This window comes from the organism of the source record quoted next, unplaced genomic scaffold (assembly GCF_019419815.1).
Source record: "Pyrus x bretschneideri cultivar Hongxiangsu unplaced genomic scaffold, Pyrus_bretschneideri_v1 Contig20, whole genome shotgun sequence".
Classification (NCBI taxonomy): domain Eukaryota; kingdom Viridiplantae; phylum Streptophyta; class Magnoliopsida; order Rosales; family Rosaceae; genus Pyrus; species Pyrus x bretschneideri.
In genome coordinates, this window is record NW_025999502.1 from 5,964,645 (window position 1) to 5,984,015 (window position 19,371).

General features: G+C 38.5%; 1 protein-coding gene across 2 annotated transcripts; it reads right to left on the reverse strand.

Annotated features, from left to right (window-relative positions):
* Positions 1 to 191: 191 nt before the first annotated feature.
* Positions 192 to 3,529, reverse strand: LOC103945445 (transcription factor VOZ1). Of its 2 annotated transcripts, none has more exons than XM_009356014.3 (5): positions 3,372 to 3,529; positions 2,882 to 3,147; positions 2,590 to 2,769; positions 1,428 to 1,941; positions 192 to 1,225 (listed from the first exon to the last, which is right to left on the reverse strand). In XM_009356014.3, the coding sequence occupies exons 2-5, from the start codon at positions 3,104 to 3,106 to the stop codon at positions 750 to 752; spliced, it is 1,395 nt and encodes a 464-aa protein (XP_009354289.2). In that variant the 5' UTR covers positions 3,107 to 3,147; positions 3,372 to 3,529; the 3' UTR covers positions 192 to 749. The 2 variants fall into 2 exon arrangements, with proteins under 2 accessions (XP_009354289.2, XP_048439925.1); XM_048583968.1 differs by having other exon boundaries at positions 2,882 to 3,177; positions 3,372 to 3,506.
* Between the last annotated feature and the right edge of the window lie 15,842 nt (positions 3,530 to 19,371).

Sequence of the window (19,371 nt, forward strand, 5' to 3'; positions counted from 1 at the left end):
ATCTGAATGGCTGGATTTGAATCTTTGAAATGAATGGTCCTAAATGAACCAAGTAGTTGAAACACTTTCAAGCTTGACACAATCGACGCCAATCGACACAAGGTCACAAGGTTTTGTTGAGATTGGAGAGTAGGGTAGTAGCATTCATTGTCTTATTAGACACAACGATTTTCATTGAGCATTCATCGATTCGAATCGAGAAACTTGAGTTGAGATTCCAGATATTGGAGTCAAACTGATCCCTGTAAACATCTTCCAGAATTTAGGAAACCTGCCAGCATCAAAACACTCTAGGGAAAGGAACTAAACATATCGGTCCCCTCATGACCGAAAAAGGGGTGTGCTATCCACACCCTGTTTTACTTCTAACATACCCTTTAATAATTTCTGTCCGTTGATCTTCTTCAATTCATCCGATCCGACGGCTGAAAATCAAAAAGGTGTGAGAAGTAAAATGGGATGTGTGGATATCACACCCCACCGAAAAATAGTGTTTAGGTAGAAAAACGCCATCCCTGGCGAGTAACCCAAACAAAATGTCACTAAACTCCAGCAACTTGACCACTTGATCACTTGACTGTTATATACGTTCTACATGCAGGCAAGTATTCACAACCAAGTGCCACGGTCGTCAAGTCATATTAGAGGCGATATGATTAAGCGATCACAAAACTAAAGGTTTTGGTGAATGCTGCCGTCGTCTACTTATAGAGCAAAGCTAACCTAACATTTCCAACTCATCTCGGAGTTTAAGTAGTTGGAGTTGTTTGATTATCCGAGCCAAAAATATTTCCAGCATCAGCCTTTTTGCCAGCTTTTCCCTTACTGTTGTTTCCAACTTCTGTAGAAGCCTCAGCAGTGAGCCTTCCCATCTTTTTCTGCAGGTCAGCCAGCGGATCACTTGATAATTTTCCTTTGGAACTTTTCTTTGCCGTGCCAAATTTGAGCTCCAACCTATAAAGTGCACAGGCGTCTGAGTTGTTGACCTCATACTCGAACAAATGCCACTCGTGATCGCTAGAAGGCTGTGGATCCATATAATAGGACCTTTTCTGCCCCCCATATTCCTTCATTACCTGCTTTCTTGATTCATGCCAACCACGCCCGCTGTAGTCTGGCAGTGACCTCTGCTTCCTATTTCCACTCTCAAAGGCTCTTCTAGGCCTACCAAAAAAGAGCCACTCCCTAAGCGTTTCACCCTCGAGCAAAGAAAGATGAAATAGCTCTGCAATATTGAATTATTGGTAGCCAGTCAGTGATAAATAAAGTAACAATTTACTTCACTCCGAACCGATAAATGACTTGCTAATAGGAAAAATATGACAAACAAAAGTAGGTTGACAGAAGTGAGCAATGCTGTAGAATGGTCTGGAGGATAACACCAAACAAGATAATATATATATAAAAGAGGGGACTCCGGCATATACCTGAATCTTTCCATGGAGATCTTAGAGTAGCAGCCCCATCACAATTAGGGATTCCGACATCCTTCCCCTGTGTCTTAGCATTAAGCGCAGCAAAAAGTGAACCATCCTTCAAAGCGATGCCCCCAGGTCGTAGAACCGGAGTGTTCCCAGGAAGACCTTCATTTCTTGCTAAAAGGGCATGGCCACTACTGCAATAGTCCTGACACAAAACTTGGGCAGGCCTGGAACAATCCCAAAGAGCACATTTTGGCCCCAAGAAAGCAGATACTGGAGGACATATATCCGGCATAACATTTGGCACAACATCCTCTTCAGACTGTTTAATGTCATTGTGACTGATGAAAGGCCCTTCATTTAAGTAATCAGGAAATTCAAAGTGATTATCATTCATTTGAGTAGTCAAATCTGGGATATCGACCACTGTATTCGGGAAATTGGACGCAGTGTGGCATTGGTCAAGGTCCAATCCTTGAAAAATATCTTCTTGAGGTTCCTTAGAAGAAACAAAAAAGTCCTGAAAAATTGGTTAAGCATGGAGCTCATCAGTAATCAATCACAACTCAAGTAGACATATCCTTAAAAATTCCAAAACCACAGCATAGTAGAACAATGAGTACTGTCAAGAATACAATAAATCATACAAAGCAAATCATATGCTTAATTTCCCAATTCATGGTTTCTATCTTCCATTCCACGTTTGGGTCAATTGACAAGATTTACATTAGTCACCAGAAAGCAACCAATATGGGAAGAAAACATTGAATTGGACTTTAAAACTGTTGAAAACTAGCACAAAACATCCCTAAATCAAACAAATATGTTGTTCAATAAACCTCTTGGTTGTCCAGGACTCCAGATACTTATGTGAAGGACGATAAACACCAAACAATGTCAAATATATCTCAAAATCTTGTTCATTTGCAGAATTCCACAACAGGAAAGGAAAACCATGTTGCACTAAATGCGAAAACATCAAGAAAATGTCATATTGCGAAAACATCAAGAAAATGTCCTATTGCGAAAACATCAAGAAAATGTCATATGAAAATTTAGCTAATATACGATCAGACTGAATGATGAAGAAAAATTAAACTAATATGCAGACGAGTCACATAAACAACCGTTGGAAATCTTCCACTACAAAAAAGAAAAAAGTATTTACCTCGGTAAATTCCGTGAAATTAATCGAGTGAGGGTTTTGAAGATTAGGTTCTGGGCCTTCAAGCTTAGGTTGTGGCAATTCCTTCAATGGACTTTCTGCATCATCTTTCTCATCACAATGTTGTTTCAAGAGCCGGGCTAACTCCTCAGAAAATGATCCAAGGCTTCCATGGCTACCACCCTACAGATTTCGAATGTAATCGGATTTTATACACATACCAAACATTACTCGATACAAAAACATAAAATACGAAAACATAAATAAAAAACCAGCAAATGAGAAAAAAACCCACATGCAAAGAAGATGCAGGGGACGGGTCATTGAGCTCGGCACCCCACCCGCCAAGCATCTGATGCATTTGGTCCTCCCAGATAGCAATGTCGGCAGTCCGACCCTCCTTCCTGGCATTTTGAATATTGGTGACCATCCCTTGAAGCTCTTGGACTCGAGTCTTTGCTTTTTCCTTCAGTAGCTTGTGAGAAGCAGCCTCACACTTGCCCTTGGAGTCCTTCAGCATTGCTGCCCTCTGCTCTCTCCCTTCCGCTTCTAATAAAATCCCTAAAATTTTTTTTTTTTAAATTCAAGAATCTTTCTTGTATGTTAAGTTGATAAGCAATCTAATTAGAGAATTAAACGAACAAAAAACATAATTGAAATCATATTGGGGATAATACAAACCCTAATTATAAAAATCCAGAGAAAGATGAATGTTTGAATGAAATGGAAAAACGAACAGCATAGAGAGAGAGAGAGAGAGAGAGAGAGAGAGAGAGAGAGTATACTTCGAATCAACTGAACTAAACGTTTGTGCAGATTTTTGGGTTCCGAGATTTTGGCTGCTCTTCCGTCTCCTTCCGCGATTTGTTCATTCACTCGGCCGATCCGTCCCTCTTTGTTCTCGATTTTTTACCTATCCCTTATTTATAGGGTACAACGGCGGGACCTCTGTCCTTTTTACTTTGTACTGGGGTGACGTCTCCCGAGAGAGAACAAAAATGGTTGTCTTACCCTATATTTGTACTACTATTTGTATGAGTACTAAACTTTTTAAATTAAATTAACAAATCTGACGATCTGGTAGTAAATGATTAGATTATTAATTAAGTATTGATTAACATGTTTATTTGTTATTGATGACACATTATTTGATTTACGGAGTAATGTTATTCATACCATGTTTTTATATCACATTTCTATATCACCTTAGGTGGTAGATGAGTTTCAAGCTACATCATTTAATTTCAATCTTTTTATTAATTAAAACACTTAAATAATCTTAGGTGGAAGAAGGAGACTCCTGGTATACCATAATCATCATTTAATTAACAATTTTTTATTAATTATTGATTAACATTTTAAAATTAAATGCTAATTAATTTAGATGATATGGCAATCCAAATTAGATGCCATCTAAGATAGTATACAATTGTGTTACAAAAATATGGTAACAATAACATTATTGTTACTTATCACCAAACTTGAAACACCCATGAACATATTATGAGTTAGGTGGCGGAGAAAATTTGGTGCCTTGTTACGACTGAGACTTGTTGGAAAGGTTGGAACAATTATTTTTAAGGAAAACTAACGAAAAGTTCAAAAAAAACTTTAGTTCTAATGAAAAATAACAAATAAAGCTGTAATGATTTGTATTGATGGTTTTTCTTTTTTAATACGTTTCTACAAAGTTTTTGGGAACAAGAAACCTAGTTGGGGAAGAACGACTACTACATGGTGAAGGGAAAGTCTAAGAAGAAAAAAAGAATGGGAAGAAAATGGGAAAACATATGGGTCATTTGATACATCTAATCATGAGGAAGTCAAACTTGTGTCCAGAGAAGGTTGAAATATCTCGTAAGTCTTTCTGGTCTCCGGAATGGGTGAATAACTGTAGTTTGCCACTAATTGTCTCATTTTTTAGAGAAAAATATTATGATGATTTTAATGATAAATACGTAGTAAAAAGTTATACTCCAGCTTACCATGTGACAAATTTTAAGTAAATAGTAATGTCACTTGGTAAAATTCAGTTAAGGTTGAGCCCATCAGACGTTTTTTTCCTCCATCTCGGTCAATCTCGTTCGAATATGTGCGCGCGCTCGTAGGGTCTATATATTTGTGCGCTCCTGGGCCCACGTAAACTGCACCGCCACTTTCCAGCTATACCGGGCCAAATTGCACTTAGCCCAAATTAAAATCTTCTAAATCTAGCACCAGCCCACATAGCTCACTCGGCCCACTTAAAAATTCTACCGGTCTTTTTGTACTTTAACCATGAAATCCATGCTTTGTTCTCAAATCATGTTTTCAACAAAACTCGTACTTTGATAATAAAAAATAAAATAAAACTCGTGTAAAAGACATTCAACCCAACGATTTAATACAAAATCATGAATAAATAATAGGTAAAAGAGGTATGAAATTTGTATATAATTATGCATGCTCGCAACAAATATGAAGAAGGGATGCATCTGTTGGGAGACATCTTCTCAAATGGGTGTTTGCTCTCTGTGTTTCACCACACTTCAGACTTCATTTGAAAAGATGAGTCTATTGGTAAAAAATAATTAATTAATTATTAGAGCCCGAGCCCAAACCTAAGGTTGAGTCCAATTTTATTTTCTATGGTCTATCACTTCCAATCACTTTCTATAAGAGACAAAGCCTTATAAAGTGAGGGAACTTTTTGGTTGTGACCAATATGAGACGATAAAATTCTACTCAAAATTTCTAACAAAAGGTATACCACCAACATCGTCGATATTGTCCTCAACTTAATCACGTATTGCTGGATGTGACGTTTTATCACAAAATGCCTCTTTGAATCCCCCACATATCAGCTGTACACTATTTTGTTACATACTGATTGTGTGACTTGATTCTCCAACGTATATTACTACAATGATCTATAAGAGAATATCAGTATATGCATATAACAAATATACATGTACGCGTTACTGCTTAAGTGGTAACTTTGAAGTGGCGTTACTGCTTAAGTGGTAACTTAATTGGATTAAAAGGGTTCGCCTTGAACGAATTAGTGGTCTCAAACCATAAGGTCGTTAGTACAACTATACTGCAACGTAAAAGATCAATAGCTCAAGCCCTAGAATCAAGTTCTAGTTAGTCTTATAGATTCAAACAAAGCAGTGAGACATCACTACATGATTTGGAAGCATTTTGAGTAATAACATCATAGGAAAGCTTCTACAACGCAATATGCCTACTAGTTTAGTGCTTACGGTTGACATCAAAAGGAATTAGTAAATAATTGACTTTATTGCAAGTCGGAGAGTGTTAGATATGCCCTAAAAGCCAATTATAAGATGGAACGTTTGGCCAATACAACTGATTAATCTAATCATGCGGCAAGATCTCTATTAAAGACATAATCTCATATGCCTAAACAGTGTTTTGAAAATAGGCCTAGTTGTTAGGCAACTGGTCATTGCCTCGATTAATGCATATTTACATAAAAAAATGAAAAGTATATTAAGCGGTACTTGCGCGAGCTAGGCGGGCTGAGCACATGCCTCTTCTTCAAGCAAATACGAATCGTAAAGGGTGGAATTCTAAACTTACTTTTAAGTATTTAGCGTGTGTTCTTAATTTATTTTGCATGAACACAAGCACATCGATTAATCACGATCACTAGAATTAATTTAATATAATTAAACAGAATCCAACGTTCAGTTAACTATGCATGCATGTTAATATGATTAGTTACGCTTACTTCACCTGTCAATCTTGCGCACATGCGGACTAAAGTATTCCACAACCTAATAGTTGCTATGTTTCTCTCTCCAAATACTTAAATATATATTAACCATTTTTTAAATACTATAACTAGTTGCGAGATCTGCCATGTGCTGGATTATAGCATAGATTAACGAATTCTGATTTTAGGCATAAAATGTTGGTCTTAACAAACACACAAACATGAACAAAATCAACAAGCTGCTACCCTTCAAACCATACACAAAGATATTGAGAAACCATTTTATGGACGCACTAGTGTAACAATCAATGTATATTTTGTAACAAGGTAGAAATCGAGTAAACAATGTTGTTCATAATGCGAAAATTCACTTTTTCTACCTACAATATGATTTAAAACTCGGCGCACTCGCCAACGAGAATTTGGTTTAGTTGGTAAGGGCGTGCTTGTGGTTAATCCCTAATCCAAGTTCAATTCATGCCGTCAGCAGTTCTCTTTGGTGCACGTTCTGTAAATTCCTATGTAAATTTATATGGATGCAGTTGACAGTTAGTGCCACGCATAAGTCCTTCTAGCTTGAGGTTGTAAGTATGACCTGGCATTGGTGATGAGAATAACCTATAAACTTTCATTTATAAAAAAAATAAAAAAAAAACCTTAATGCACTTGTGTACAAGTTATCTTGTTTATTACATTACATATTTCACATGATAAGATTTGATAGAGACGAATTGAAATTTCGTCATTTTAATTTCAGTCATTTCATAATTTATTAATAATCTTAAATTTACTCATCAAAAAACAATGCAAAACAATTGCTGCGCTACATTTTAGTATATATAACTATTAGTTGATGTTCTTCCTGACTGATCATCCTTTCTCATCGAACAAAGCTTCTAATTTTAGCCTGACACTCATATCCGCAGTCGTATATGGCGAATTTCTAGCTTGAGATGGCTTGATCTTACTTTCTCCTCAATTTCCGTTTACTCTGAAATGTACGTTAGTTGTTTAGGCGAGTCTGATATTTATATATAAGAATCAAGCATCGTGAGTTTGATTCGTAATACAATATTGTCACAGTGGTATAAGTTTGATACAGATGAGTTTTACATTTTAAATGTGAGACTCATATACTTTTTATTTATCTCTATCTTATGATCAGCGACCTATTTTCTTTCTATTATTTATTGTATGAGTATCACACTCATGAGTTTAATATATTGAACTAAAAAGTAAGATTCGCCTCTTATCACTTAGATTTTTGACCTACTATAGGAGTTTGATTCCTATATTTTGGTATCACGCTCAGTTTCCGGTCTAATATGAAAGGCCTTAGAAGCATTTTTATCAGCTTTTAGTCATTTACTTTATATTTGAAGATTTGTATGCTTTCGTCTAGTATTTTTGTGAAGGAAAAACAAGTAAAAAATCTCTTTATTTTTCTTCTTTTTCTTTGTTTGTCAAAGCTAGCTTCTAGTTTAGGAACTACATAGTATTGAATGTTACGAAAAAATAATAACTGAAATTAAAATAGAAGATCAAAATAGTTGTGAAAATCAAATTTAACAGTTAAAACACCCTGAGCATTAAACAATACGTATCATTGAAGTCATACCCCATAATTTCTCAAAAGAAACTAATGTGACAATACGTATTGCATACATTTTTTTAATATAAACAATATTTATATCTTAACAACTAAGGCAAAACATGCATTGAATATTGAGTTTGGGCGAAATTATTGAAGAGTGGGGACAATGTTGGGTCTATGTTTGTGTTGTTTTAGGCTGTGACAAACGGTGACCTCTTTGAAACAGGATTGATAGAGAAGGTCAGATTCATATTTACAATGTATATGTATATAATCACAAGCACAAGCACAAGCACCACCAGCACCAGCACCAGCAATTATTGCTATTTTGAGGACCCATTTGAACACGTACATGTGCATGCATACTAGAACCATCAATGAAGACGTGTACGTCCTTTTTACTTTTTTAGTACTACTAACAAACTTGTCAATTGTCAAGAGCCCCTCTAATTAATAAATCTTGATCTTATATATGAAACGAATTCATCATTAGGCGCGTTTCGATCTATTAAAATAATAATGTTAATTTCAGTTAATTATCCTAAAGTTTCTTGGTTTTCAACATTTGAAACATTAAATTTTTTTTCGTCCCAGTCTGGTACCTAAAATTATAATTATGGAACACTTTCATACGTCCGTTAAGTTTTCCGTCTCCTACCTCATCCCTCGCACCCTCTGGTCCATCTCCCTCCCTTCTCTCTTCTACAACCCGCACACTTTCCTTCCCTTCTCTCTTTTACAACTTGCACCACCCTCCCTTCTCTCCTATGTAACCCGTACCCACCCTCCATGCACACCTAACCCAACAAAATCCCACCCAAAGGAATTCCAATTCAACAAGAAACCCATCCAATTTCTAAAATTTATCAAAAACCCAGTTGACTCAAATCCCTAATTTGGATAAATTCCCAAATCCTAACCGATTCTTGAGCATTCCTAGCCCCTGCCACCACCCCACTGGACTTCGACAACGGCACGTGGTGACTCCCTTGCTTCGGTTCTTCTCTCCTCGAGTGGCTTGCGAACCGTAGCTGATTCGAATCGAATTTCGAATTTGTGTTCCTCAAATTTTGGCAATTATGGTTTTTGCAAAGGGTGGAGGTGAAAATGATGGAGGAGAGAGAAGGGAGGGAAGGTGAAGAGGGTGGAGGTAGGTTGAGTATAGAGCGTTGGGTAGGCGCAGAGGAAAGAAGGGAGGGAGCGGGGGTGAGGTGAGGTAGGAGAGGTGGGTGTGGGTTGCAGAGGAGATGAGGGATAGTGGTGCAGGTTGCAAAGGAGAAAAGGGAGGAAGGGTGGGTGGGGGTTGCAGAGGAAAGAAGGGAGGGAGGTAGAAGACGGGTGGGTTTTTTTTATTTTTTTATATTTTTTTTTGTGTTCTTGTATTTTTATTTTTATTTTTTAATCAAGTGGGCCCATATTGACATATGGTGCCCAGTTATTATCCACGTGGGCGCCACGTCATCAATTAACATAAGTTTTAACGGAAAACTTAATGGATGTATGAGAGTTTACCAAAATTATAACTTTAGGTACCAGACTGGGACGAAAAAAATTTCATGTACCAAATGCTGAAAACTATGAAGCTTCAGGGTAGTAAACTGAGATTAACCCAAAATAATAATACGTGTTGAAAAATTTACACGTGTAATTGTTTTACTATAACAAAACATCATGGTTGCAATGAAATCTGTGCAGCAAAAATAATCACAAGGCGACACGTGAATTTTTGGATAAAAAGACAAAAATACCCTTGGGGTGTATCAAGATTCCTACTCGCGAGTAGCAGACAATCACCCTCAACCAAGTCAGAAATGCCCAAAATAGGTAACAATTCAAAACCTATTTCATTCCATATATTTCTTACCTCTTTTTCCCTCTTTTAGCTAATCAATCAGCTATCATAACATAACCTTCAAAATATTCATTCCAAAAATATGTTAATTGCCTAATTAATCCATTAAATGTCAATTAAGTCACCCAATTAACCACAAAATATACCCCAAAATCCCAAAAGGCGGGGCACCCTTGTTGATCTCATCATATTTAACTATTTTATCATACTAATTAGCTAGTTAGTTTGGTAATAATTCTATTTGCTAAATTAACTAGTCAATTATTCCCATAACTCCTAAATTCAACCTAAATCAAGAACCTAGCCCACAAAAGAAGCTAGGTGGCCGGTCCTTTCTTACCCAAAGAGGCCCGCCATTCTCTTATAAAAAGGCTCATATTTTCTCCAAAACACACTTCCAACTCTCTTGCTAAAATTCTCTAAAAATTCTCAAACACTTTCTCTCTAAATTCTAATTTTGGCATCGGAGGTTCTTCTGCCAAAGCCCTCCCTCCCAATTCATCGTGGGCGCGTAAGACACTTAGCCTTGACCAAATGTGTTAATTGTTTTGTAGGTGCAATTTTGTCCAAGAAGAAGGAAGCGGAAATTTGCATCCACAGATTGGTGCTTTCATTGAGAGCTGAAATTCACACTCGTAGAAGACTCTCGCATAAAAAGGTTTTTTCTCCATTTTCTAGTCCACTTGTATTTTTCGTATGTTCTTATTATTAGAATTTTTTACTTGCAAAGATTATTTGATAAAACGAAAAAGAGAAAGACAATGGTTAGAAATTTAGAAAACTTCATGAGTGAAAATTCCAACATTCAAGAAATGGGACCACGACGATCCACGAGACTAAATGTGATCCTAAGGGAAGCGGCACCACCATCACAAGGTTTCACCATAGGAACCACCGCAGTGGCCACCTACGACGAGGTTTATAGCACCACTACCACGGCTCGAGCCGTGCCACCAAAGCAAGCCCAAGTCGTGCCATCCAAGGCTCATGGCACCAATACCATAACCTAAGCCATGTCATTCCAAGACCAACGCGTTGCCAAGCTGAGCCCTAACCTCGCACCCACGTGTGCCGCACGCTAAGCAGCCCACTCCCGTGGCCCAACTTGATCTCGCCGAACAGCCTGCTCTTGTGATCCAACCTGCTCTCACCGAGCAGCCTGCTCTCACCGAGCAGCCTGCTCCTGTGGCCTTCCAAGCATCCTAAATCGGTCTACGACCAGTTTAATCGTCCCGGCTTCAAATTTCAAAACCGATGATCAAATCAGGAGCATTTTCACCATATTTTTCTGCGGATTTGACATTTCACAGCTCAAATCTCGTGCCCGAAGTCTACCACACTTCCACTGCTCATGGAGAAACATTCTTTCCAAGCTCTTTCAATCCAAATGGCGAACAACACTTGTCTCAACAAGTCATAAAGTTGACGAGCGCCCTAGCACAGCAGACGGCCTTGGTGAACCAACTCTTGTAGCACACCAAGATGCAACGTGTTCCAAACGAGGTGTCCCGAAGAAGGACAAGGGCAGACTAAGAACCTTGCCAGTAGCGTCCCGACAAGTAGCCACTCGACCAGCCACGAACAGAGCATTTGGGCAGTATACACTTCTAATTGGCCTCCAAGTTAGTGTATACTCTCGTCTTAGCGCGTGGAGGAGCGTGTACTCTCGACTAGGCCCACGGACAAGCATACACTCACGGTTAAGGCCACACTCCAATAATCAACATGAGCAACCTTTCAAGCAAAGTGTTCATTCTCAGCTAGGCCCGTAAGGAGCATCCTCCACACCACATCGGAGTAGGCAGCATGACGGGCGGAGAGAAGCAGTCACTCAATCCGGCTCAAGTTCAACCAGCAGCCTATGAAATCCCTCGCCTGCTAGAAATCTACCACATGCACCGCTGCCGTGACATAGACGAGCCCAGCACGTAAAAGAGTAGCCTAGACCAGCAGGTCAATAGTGGGGGCAGCCGAGAGCTCCGCTACACCAACAAAGGCAAATTCAAGAAGAAATAGAAAGGTTCATAAACAAACGATCGTGTGATTTCCAATGCAACGAAGTGGTCGACGAGGCTCTACGATGGGACATGACCAACATAAGTAGGTTACCCTGCACGGAGAGATTGAGCAGGCAAAGCCTCTATGCGAGTTCAGCATGCCATATTTCACATCTTTCAAAGGGGATGAAGACCCGGAGAGACACCTAAAGCACTACCGAAGCGCAATGATCCTCTATTGAAACAACGACGATTTTATGTGCAAGATATTCGCCAGCCACTCTACAAGGTGAGGCACAAGATTAGTTCTACACCTTGCCGACACAATCTATCCAAAGTTCTGATGAACTTTCTTTGGTTTTAACCAAAGAATATTCATCATATCGCTCGATCAAAAAGAAGTCTGACCATTTGTTCAACGTCAAGAAGAACCCAAAAGAGTCGTTTTGTGATTGTGTGAAAAAGTTCAAAACAAAGAAATCAAGGATAGTCAGATGCAACGACTTAATAGTTAGAGCAGCCTTCCAAAAAGGACTTCCAGCAAACCACTTGCTATTCAGAAAATTGATAATGAAAGAAGATCTAGCTTTAGTAGACTCTTTCGCTCTGGCAGAGAAGCATGCACTTTGGGACGAGGCACATCAATGCACATTCAAGGACTTGAAGAAGTACCCAACATCACCTCTCTACTATCTAAACCAGAAGCATAAAATGACTAATTCACATGTTTGACGATATCTGAAGCAGCAATAAGCTCTACCATTATATGAGAAGAGTTAGGGGCTCGACTACCTGTATTCCACAGTTCAAAAACTCTCCTCGATGCTATCATAAATTCAAAAGCTAACTTTGGCAATAGTTGTTGCAACATGAAAGCTTAAGTTTTACCTTCAAACGTACGCAGTCATCCTCATGACGCATTATTCCGCCCAATCCAAACACACGACGATAAAGGCGTAAACCCTGGCGGATGCAAAGCTTTCTGACGAACGCAACAACTCGGCCTAAAAGACACGCCAAAGGTAGACGAACACTGGAATGACACACTCGGAAGCAATTGTCTTTGTCACCCCAAAAGATTCTACATAGGAGCAACATGTACCAACAGTTGAGCACTACCTCTTACTACGCGTTGCACGGCCCTAGCCGACCCTTGCTCCATAATTTAGCTCTAGAATGGTCCAATATTGGCAGTTGAGCATCTCCTGCTACGTGTAACATGGCCCTAGCTCCACGACTCCCTACCATGCACCAAGATGTTAAGAAGTTAGTACAAAAGTGTGACCTCTACCAGCACTACAAGCCGATACCAGCACTATCCAGTTATTATGTAGTTCCTACCTTACAACTAAATTCCCGTTTGTTTTACTCGTTTTTCAAATGAGGAATTCAGAAGTAATCACAACTTGGCTCAGCTGCATGCTTACAACAACTGGTCACTCCTGTATTTCAAAAGAAGACCGTTTCCTTCTTAGGGACTCATTGCAGAAATTGCACCCCCTGAGGGACGAACCATGTTCTCCAGTGCGAGAGGGTAAACCAATTCCACAACACCCACACAGTTCAGCTCTCCAAGACGGGAGGATAAACTTTACACTTCGAATATCCAGACGTGGATAAGCCTGGCTACCCTAGTATAACTAGATGCACGATGGCTTGCGTCGGGATTCCTAGAAGTAGCCACAATGGTCTTTTTCAAGGCTTAGCTAACTGAAGGATTTTGGGTTTCTTGGCCTAATCCATGGGGAACCGGGCCCAGAGACGAAGATGGCACATTACGCAGTACATCTAATGGACGACTGCCTTGGAACCCTAAAGCTGCTACCGAGTGCACTAAGCTAGCCTACAATTTCCAGAAAACTGCATACGGCTTGCCCTTCGAGTAGTAAAACCATGCTAGACTTATACAACCGCACATTCTTGTGAAAGGTTAAACAAGCTAGCATCCATATACGAAGCTTTATCCACTGCCGACATGCTACGTAGTCGATAAACTTCACCTCTGCCAAGCACAAAACAACTTACACCATCCTAAAGTGTTGTGATACTTGCTACGCAACCTATGGAATTAAAGAAAGCCAAGGTTAACAGCCTAGTGGTTACGCGGATTTGTTTGGTTCTGTAAGTAAGGCATCCGGCTGCCAACCCTATGGCTAACAACTTTGCAAAGTTCTATACTAACACCTACGGCTGCATATACTATGCGAGCCTGTCTGCTTATAGAAAAGTAGCATGCCTGCCATTGGTCTATAAAGTGTAAAGGTTAGGGCATGAACAAAAGAAGCGAAGATGAAGAAAACAAAGAAATGATGTTTATAAACAACTTGAAAAGGCCAAAAGAGTTCAAGAAAAACAAGAGCTACAAGGGAAAACAAAGAAAATCCTAAAGGCTACCTAGAATACTACACTCCAACAGCTTGGACATCTCACAACTACTCGATCACCATACCTTCAGCAGTAGTGACGCTCTTAGCAGCGGCATCATCCAGCGCTTCACCCCCGACTGCCCTAGCCTGGGCACCAATTTATTCAACTACTTCACCAATGGAAGCCTCAAAAGTATAAACAAACAAGTCTTCCGGAGAAATAGAGAAGGTCTCGAAACCTCGAGGCCATCATTCTCACCCTTCAGCTGCTCATTCTCCTAGAGCAAACCAACACGGACGCGTTGCAGCTCATCCACTTCCTTCTTCAAACTTTCGTTGATCTTCAGTACACCTTGAAGTTCCAACATTTAGGGTTCAAGCTTATCGACGATTCTCTTGAAGTGGATCACTTGATTATAAGCAACAATCTACTTTTCATCCTTTGCATAAGTAGCGAAATGAAACTCAGAAACTGCAAACTCAAGATCTTGAATATGAGGTACGTAACATCTAATCTCATTTTCTGCACTTTCATACTTAACTTGGATCACGTCAAACCTAGTCTTCAAGCCAACGATCTCTTGCGAACGGTCTCAAGCTGCAGAAAAGTGAGGGCAGAAATATTAGACCCTTTCAAAGCAACAAGCTCCGAGTCCAACCTCTTGATCTCCTTGGATGAGGAATAAGCTTTAACTGCCATAGTCTTCACCACCTCATTGGTAGCCTTATTGTATATGCATCATAGCAAGCAAAACAGTCATTCTATATTGGATTGTATGCTTCACAAAGGAACTTGGGCAAACAAACCTTTCTAACATCATCAACAAACTTGGTACAAGGGTCCATGTCTTCAAGTAGATCTGGTTTCAAGAGCACACAGATCTCAGCAGCCTCCCTAGAAGTAGGCTTAGAGGATTTCTCACAGCTACCCACACGAGCAGTCTCCTCCTTCCTAGCAGGCGAATCAGTCTCAGCAACAAAGGGAGTGGGCATTAGCATCACTTTAGCAGTAGAGCCCACCTTATTGCTCTTCATAATAGTAAGCATTTCCGAATGAGAACTGGATTTAGCTCTCAACGAACGTCTTAGCACAGACTTCGGCACTGGGGGCATGACAAGACCTCCACACTAAGCAATACTATCAACAATCGAATTAGCCATTCTTGACATATCAGGCGCCATAGGCTCAGATCTAGCAGCCTCATTTTTCTTCCTATTGGAAGAAGTCATGTCAATCACAGGCCTCTTGACAGCAGGTGGACCTCACAAGCAGCAGAGGAAGTCTTCAGTTTTTTCTTAACAAGCATCTCTTAAGCAGACGGGGAAGATCTCTTCCGCCTTGATCTTCTTTACCTTCTTGATAGAAAGCAACCCATATTTCTCTCGGCGAAGAGAACTAAGCATCATTTTTTCTCTCAGACCAGCAGGCAGGAGGCCTGCATGCCCAGTATTCCAACAGTCCATGAGGTTCTCGACCTCCTCATCTCTCTCAATTGCAGGCATGGCCCTCATCAGGTCCAAGAAGCTAGAAGACATGAGCCATGCGACTTGCCTAGCATTGCGCCCTAGCGCTTCAATCTACGGCCCTAATCGCGAAAGCTGCCCTTGGCTCTAGCCAAGCCGAGCAACCCAAGCAGTGGTCCTTGCCACAACACCTTCTTAGCCCATGCCAAGCCGACTCCTGGCCCTTGCCAGCCAACGTGCCACACCACCCCGACGACTGCCCCGCGACAACACTATCCAAAGAGAAGACAAGGAAAATTAATTTTTTCTTATCTTGGTGCAGCGCGGAGAAGACAAAGAAAGCAACGAAAGACTATCATTTGCACATGCAAGATGTAGAAGATTGCTAGAGGAAGGGGAACAAATATCCTTTAAGCTTTCTCTCTCTTATAGGGTAGAATAAATCGATCTCCAAAGTTGATTTAATAACCCACTTAACGTGGACTTAAATAGGTTTTGAGAGAAATTTATTTCCCTTTCCTAGAAGGATCTAATTTCCTATTAAAAGAGAGAATTAACATCAAAATAGGAAACAATTCAAAGTTTCCCAAGACAAGAAAATCTTTACACCTATTGCCCTTTTCTGCGAGCAGCCCAACAGGTGTGGGGACATTTGTGGAGCCAAAAATAATCACAAGGCGACACATGGATTTTTGGATAAAGAAGTCAAAAATACCCTTGGGGTGTATCAGGATTCCTACGCGCGAGTAGCAGACAATCACCCTCAACTAAGTCAGAAATGCCCAAAATAGGTAACAATTCAAAACCTATTTCATTACATATATTTCTTATCTCTTTTTCCCTCTTTTAGCTAATCAATTAGCTATCATTACATAACCTTCAAAATATTCATTCCAAAATATGTTAATTGGCTAATTAATGGATTAATTACCTAATTAATTCATTAAATGTCAATTACGTCACCCAATTAACCACAAAATATACCCCAAAATCCCAAAAGGCTGGCCACCCTTGTTGATCTCATCATATTTACCTATTTTATCATACTAATTAGCTAGTTAATTTGGAAATAATTCTATTTGCTAAATTAACTAGTCAATTATTCCCATAACTCCTAAATTCAACCTAAATCAAGAACCTAGCCCACAAAAGGAGCTAGGTGGCTGGTCCTCTCTTACCCAAAAAGGCCGGCCATTCTCTTATAAAAGGCTCATATTTTCTCCAAAACACACTTTCAACTCTCTGGCTAAAATTCTCTAAAAATTCTCAATCACTTTCTCTCTAAATTCTAACTTTGGCATCAGAGGTTCTTCGGCCAAAGCACCCCCCCCATTCATCGTGGGCACGTAAGGCTCTTGGCCTTGACCAAAGGTGTTAATTGTTTTGTAGGTGCAATTTTGTCTAAGAAGAAGGAGGCAGAAATTTGCATCCACAAAATCGTTATATGTAAGTCTTTCTTTCTTTCTTTTTACCTTCTACACATTCCTCTTTTTAAATTCGTTGGATCAAATGAACTAAACTGAAGAATATCAAATTACATAATTAACAAGAAGTGTAGAGAAGGTAAAAATGGTACATTTATGCAAACCACCCTTAAGTGGTGGTAGTGCTCACCACTCAACTTATTATCATGGATGAGTTTAAATTTTAATATTTGTGTCTATCAACTACACAGATTTCGAAATTTAAACTCATCCAACGATTATAAATATGGTGGTGAACATCACCATTACTTAAAAGTTGATACCAAAAATAATCTTAGCAAAAATAATCTTAAATGAAAAAGGATATGTGAATAGGTCAACGATATATGTACAAGAAGAATGAGGATCCTCTTCAAATCCTCTTTGTGAGGATCCCGTGGATCCTCCAATCATATCCATTCACCGTATATCGTGAGGTCAATTTTTATCAGATACTGTTTATATTTAATTTTAAATAAAAAAATTTACAATGATTTCTAACCGCACGATATACGATAAACGGATGTGATTTAATGATTTCTAAAATCTTCACAAAGAGGATCCAGAGAGGATCCTCATTCGAACAAGAAATGATTAAGATTTAGACTAAACAAAAACAATGAATCGAAGTGCCATTTTTTATTTCATTTCAATTGTCTTTTTCTTTCTTTTTTGGCCCAATTTCTGTGATTGTGACTGTTCATCGTATATCGTGCGGTCAGAAATTATTTAAAACTTAAAATTAAATATAAATAGTACCTAATAAAAATTGATCGCACAATATACAATAAACGATCATAATCACGAGATCTTCATAATCCCAGGATCCTTTTCCCAATTTCAATTGTCTTTCTTAACCTCCGATAAAGTGAAAACTAAATGCAGACTAGCCAATCGATCATTACAAAGGTAAAACTACTTGAGCTCAAGTAATTAATTAAAATTTTGACAAAAATAAAAAATAAAAACTGATTACTTACATTTTAGCTTATACATGTAGGTCACAGATTGGCTTTCAACATTTGTCTGGTAGGAAAAAAAATCTTAGTGTATTCTTCTTGCATGTGACAGTTTGACAGTGAAAATGAATGTGTATTATCAGATGCAAACAGACCATCTTGAAGAATATCTAAGATACGACTTTCAACCAAAAAAAAGAAGAAGAATATCAAAACCTTATATTTTTGTATTTATCATTTACCAAAACAATTTTAAACTTCCACTCATAATCATCTCAATCTTGTTGATGACTTAGGGTGTTTTAGGTCATCCATTTCAAAACTCCAAAATAGTCGTGCGTTTCTAATAGGAGCACATTGAAGTTTTTAATAAAAATGCAAGTACTTTTGAAAGAAGCACACAACACGTGCTTATTTCAAAAATCACTTCAAGTGTTTTTTTGTTCTTAAGTAATTTTTTTTTTTTTTTTTTTTGCGAAACATGATCAAAAGCATTTTTAGTGATATAACATGCTTAATTATTTTAAAGCACTTTCAAACATGCCCATAAAAAATGTAAATATACTATTTTTAAACTCATAAGAATTTTTAACTTTTTCAATTAACCACGTTTTTGATAATTTAAAAAGTGTTCTCTTCCAAACATGCCCATAAAAAATGTAAATAATATTTTTAAACTCATAAGAATTTTTACCTTTTTCAGTCAACCACGTTTTTGACAATCTAAAACGTGTTCTCATGACTTGACTCAATTTGAAAAAAATTACATTTTCCAATTAAGATGCTCTTACTTTCCACTTATTAGGTTAGATCGAGTCAAGTCCTGATAAAGCGTTTACTAAGTTCCTATATGTATTGTAAAAGATGAATCGATAATAATACTAATAAGGGTTGTGAACTTTTTACTTCTCACACACTTTTTTAATTTTCGGTCGTCGGATCGGATGAATTGAAGACGATCAAATGACAGAAATTAACAAGAGGTGTGTGAGAAGTAAATAGGGGTGTGTGGATAGCACACCCCTACTAATAATTGACCAAGAAAACAAATTATCCATTTCAAGTTTGATGATCCTTTCCTTTGTGCGAAAGGTTAAAGGACAAATGGAGACATAAGTGAAAGGGATGGCACTTGCACTATTATAAGAAAGGTATAAAGACAAGAATGACACAAGCCAATAGATGGTGATGGATGTAATGGCCCTTACCAAGAATGGTCGATTTTATTTTTCAAAAAAAAAAAAATTTATGTGCATCATTCATTCAGTTTTATTTTCATTTGAGTGAATCTGAGGGAGGGACCATCTTCATCTTCAAGCCTTGTGATCCTCTACATTTACAATTTATATCATAATTCAAGAAGAAAAAT

Bases quoted from the DNA above. Each gene is read 5' to 3' on its own strand.
- LOC103945445 (XM_009356014.3), bottom strand. From the start codon at position 3,106: ATGCTGAAGGACTCCAAGGGCAAGTGTGAGGCTGCTTCTCACAAGCTA. The intron at 1,942-2,589 runs GTAAATACTTTT...CCAATTTTTCAG, and splicing joins ATTTCACGGAATTTACCGAG to GACTTTTTTGTTTCTTCTAA. The intron at 1,226-1,427 runs GTATATGCCGGA...TCAATATTGCAG, and splicing joins ATCTCCATGGAAAGATTCAG to AGCTATTTCATCTTTCTTTG.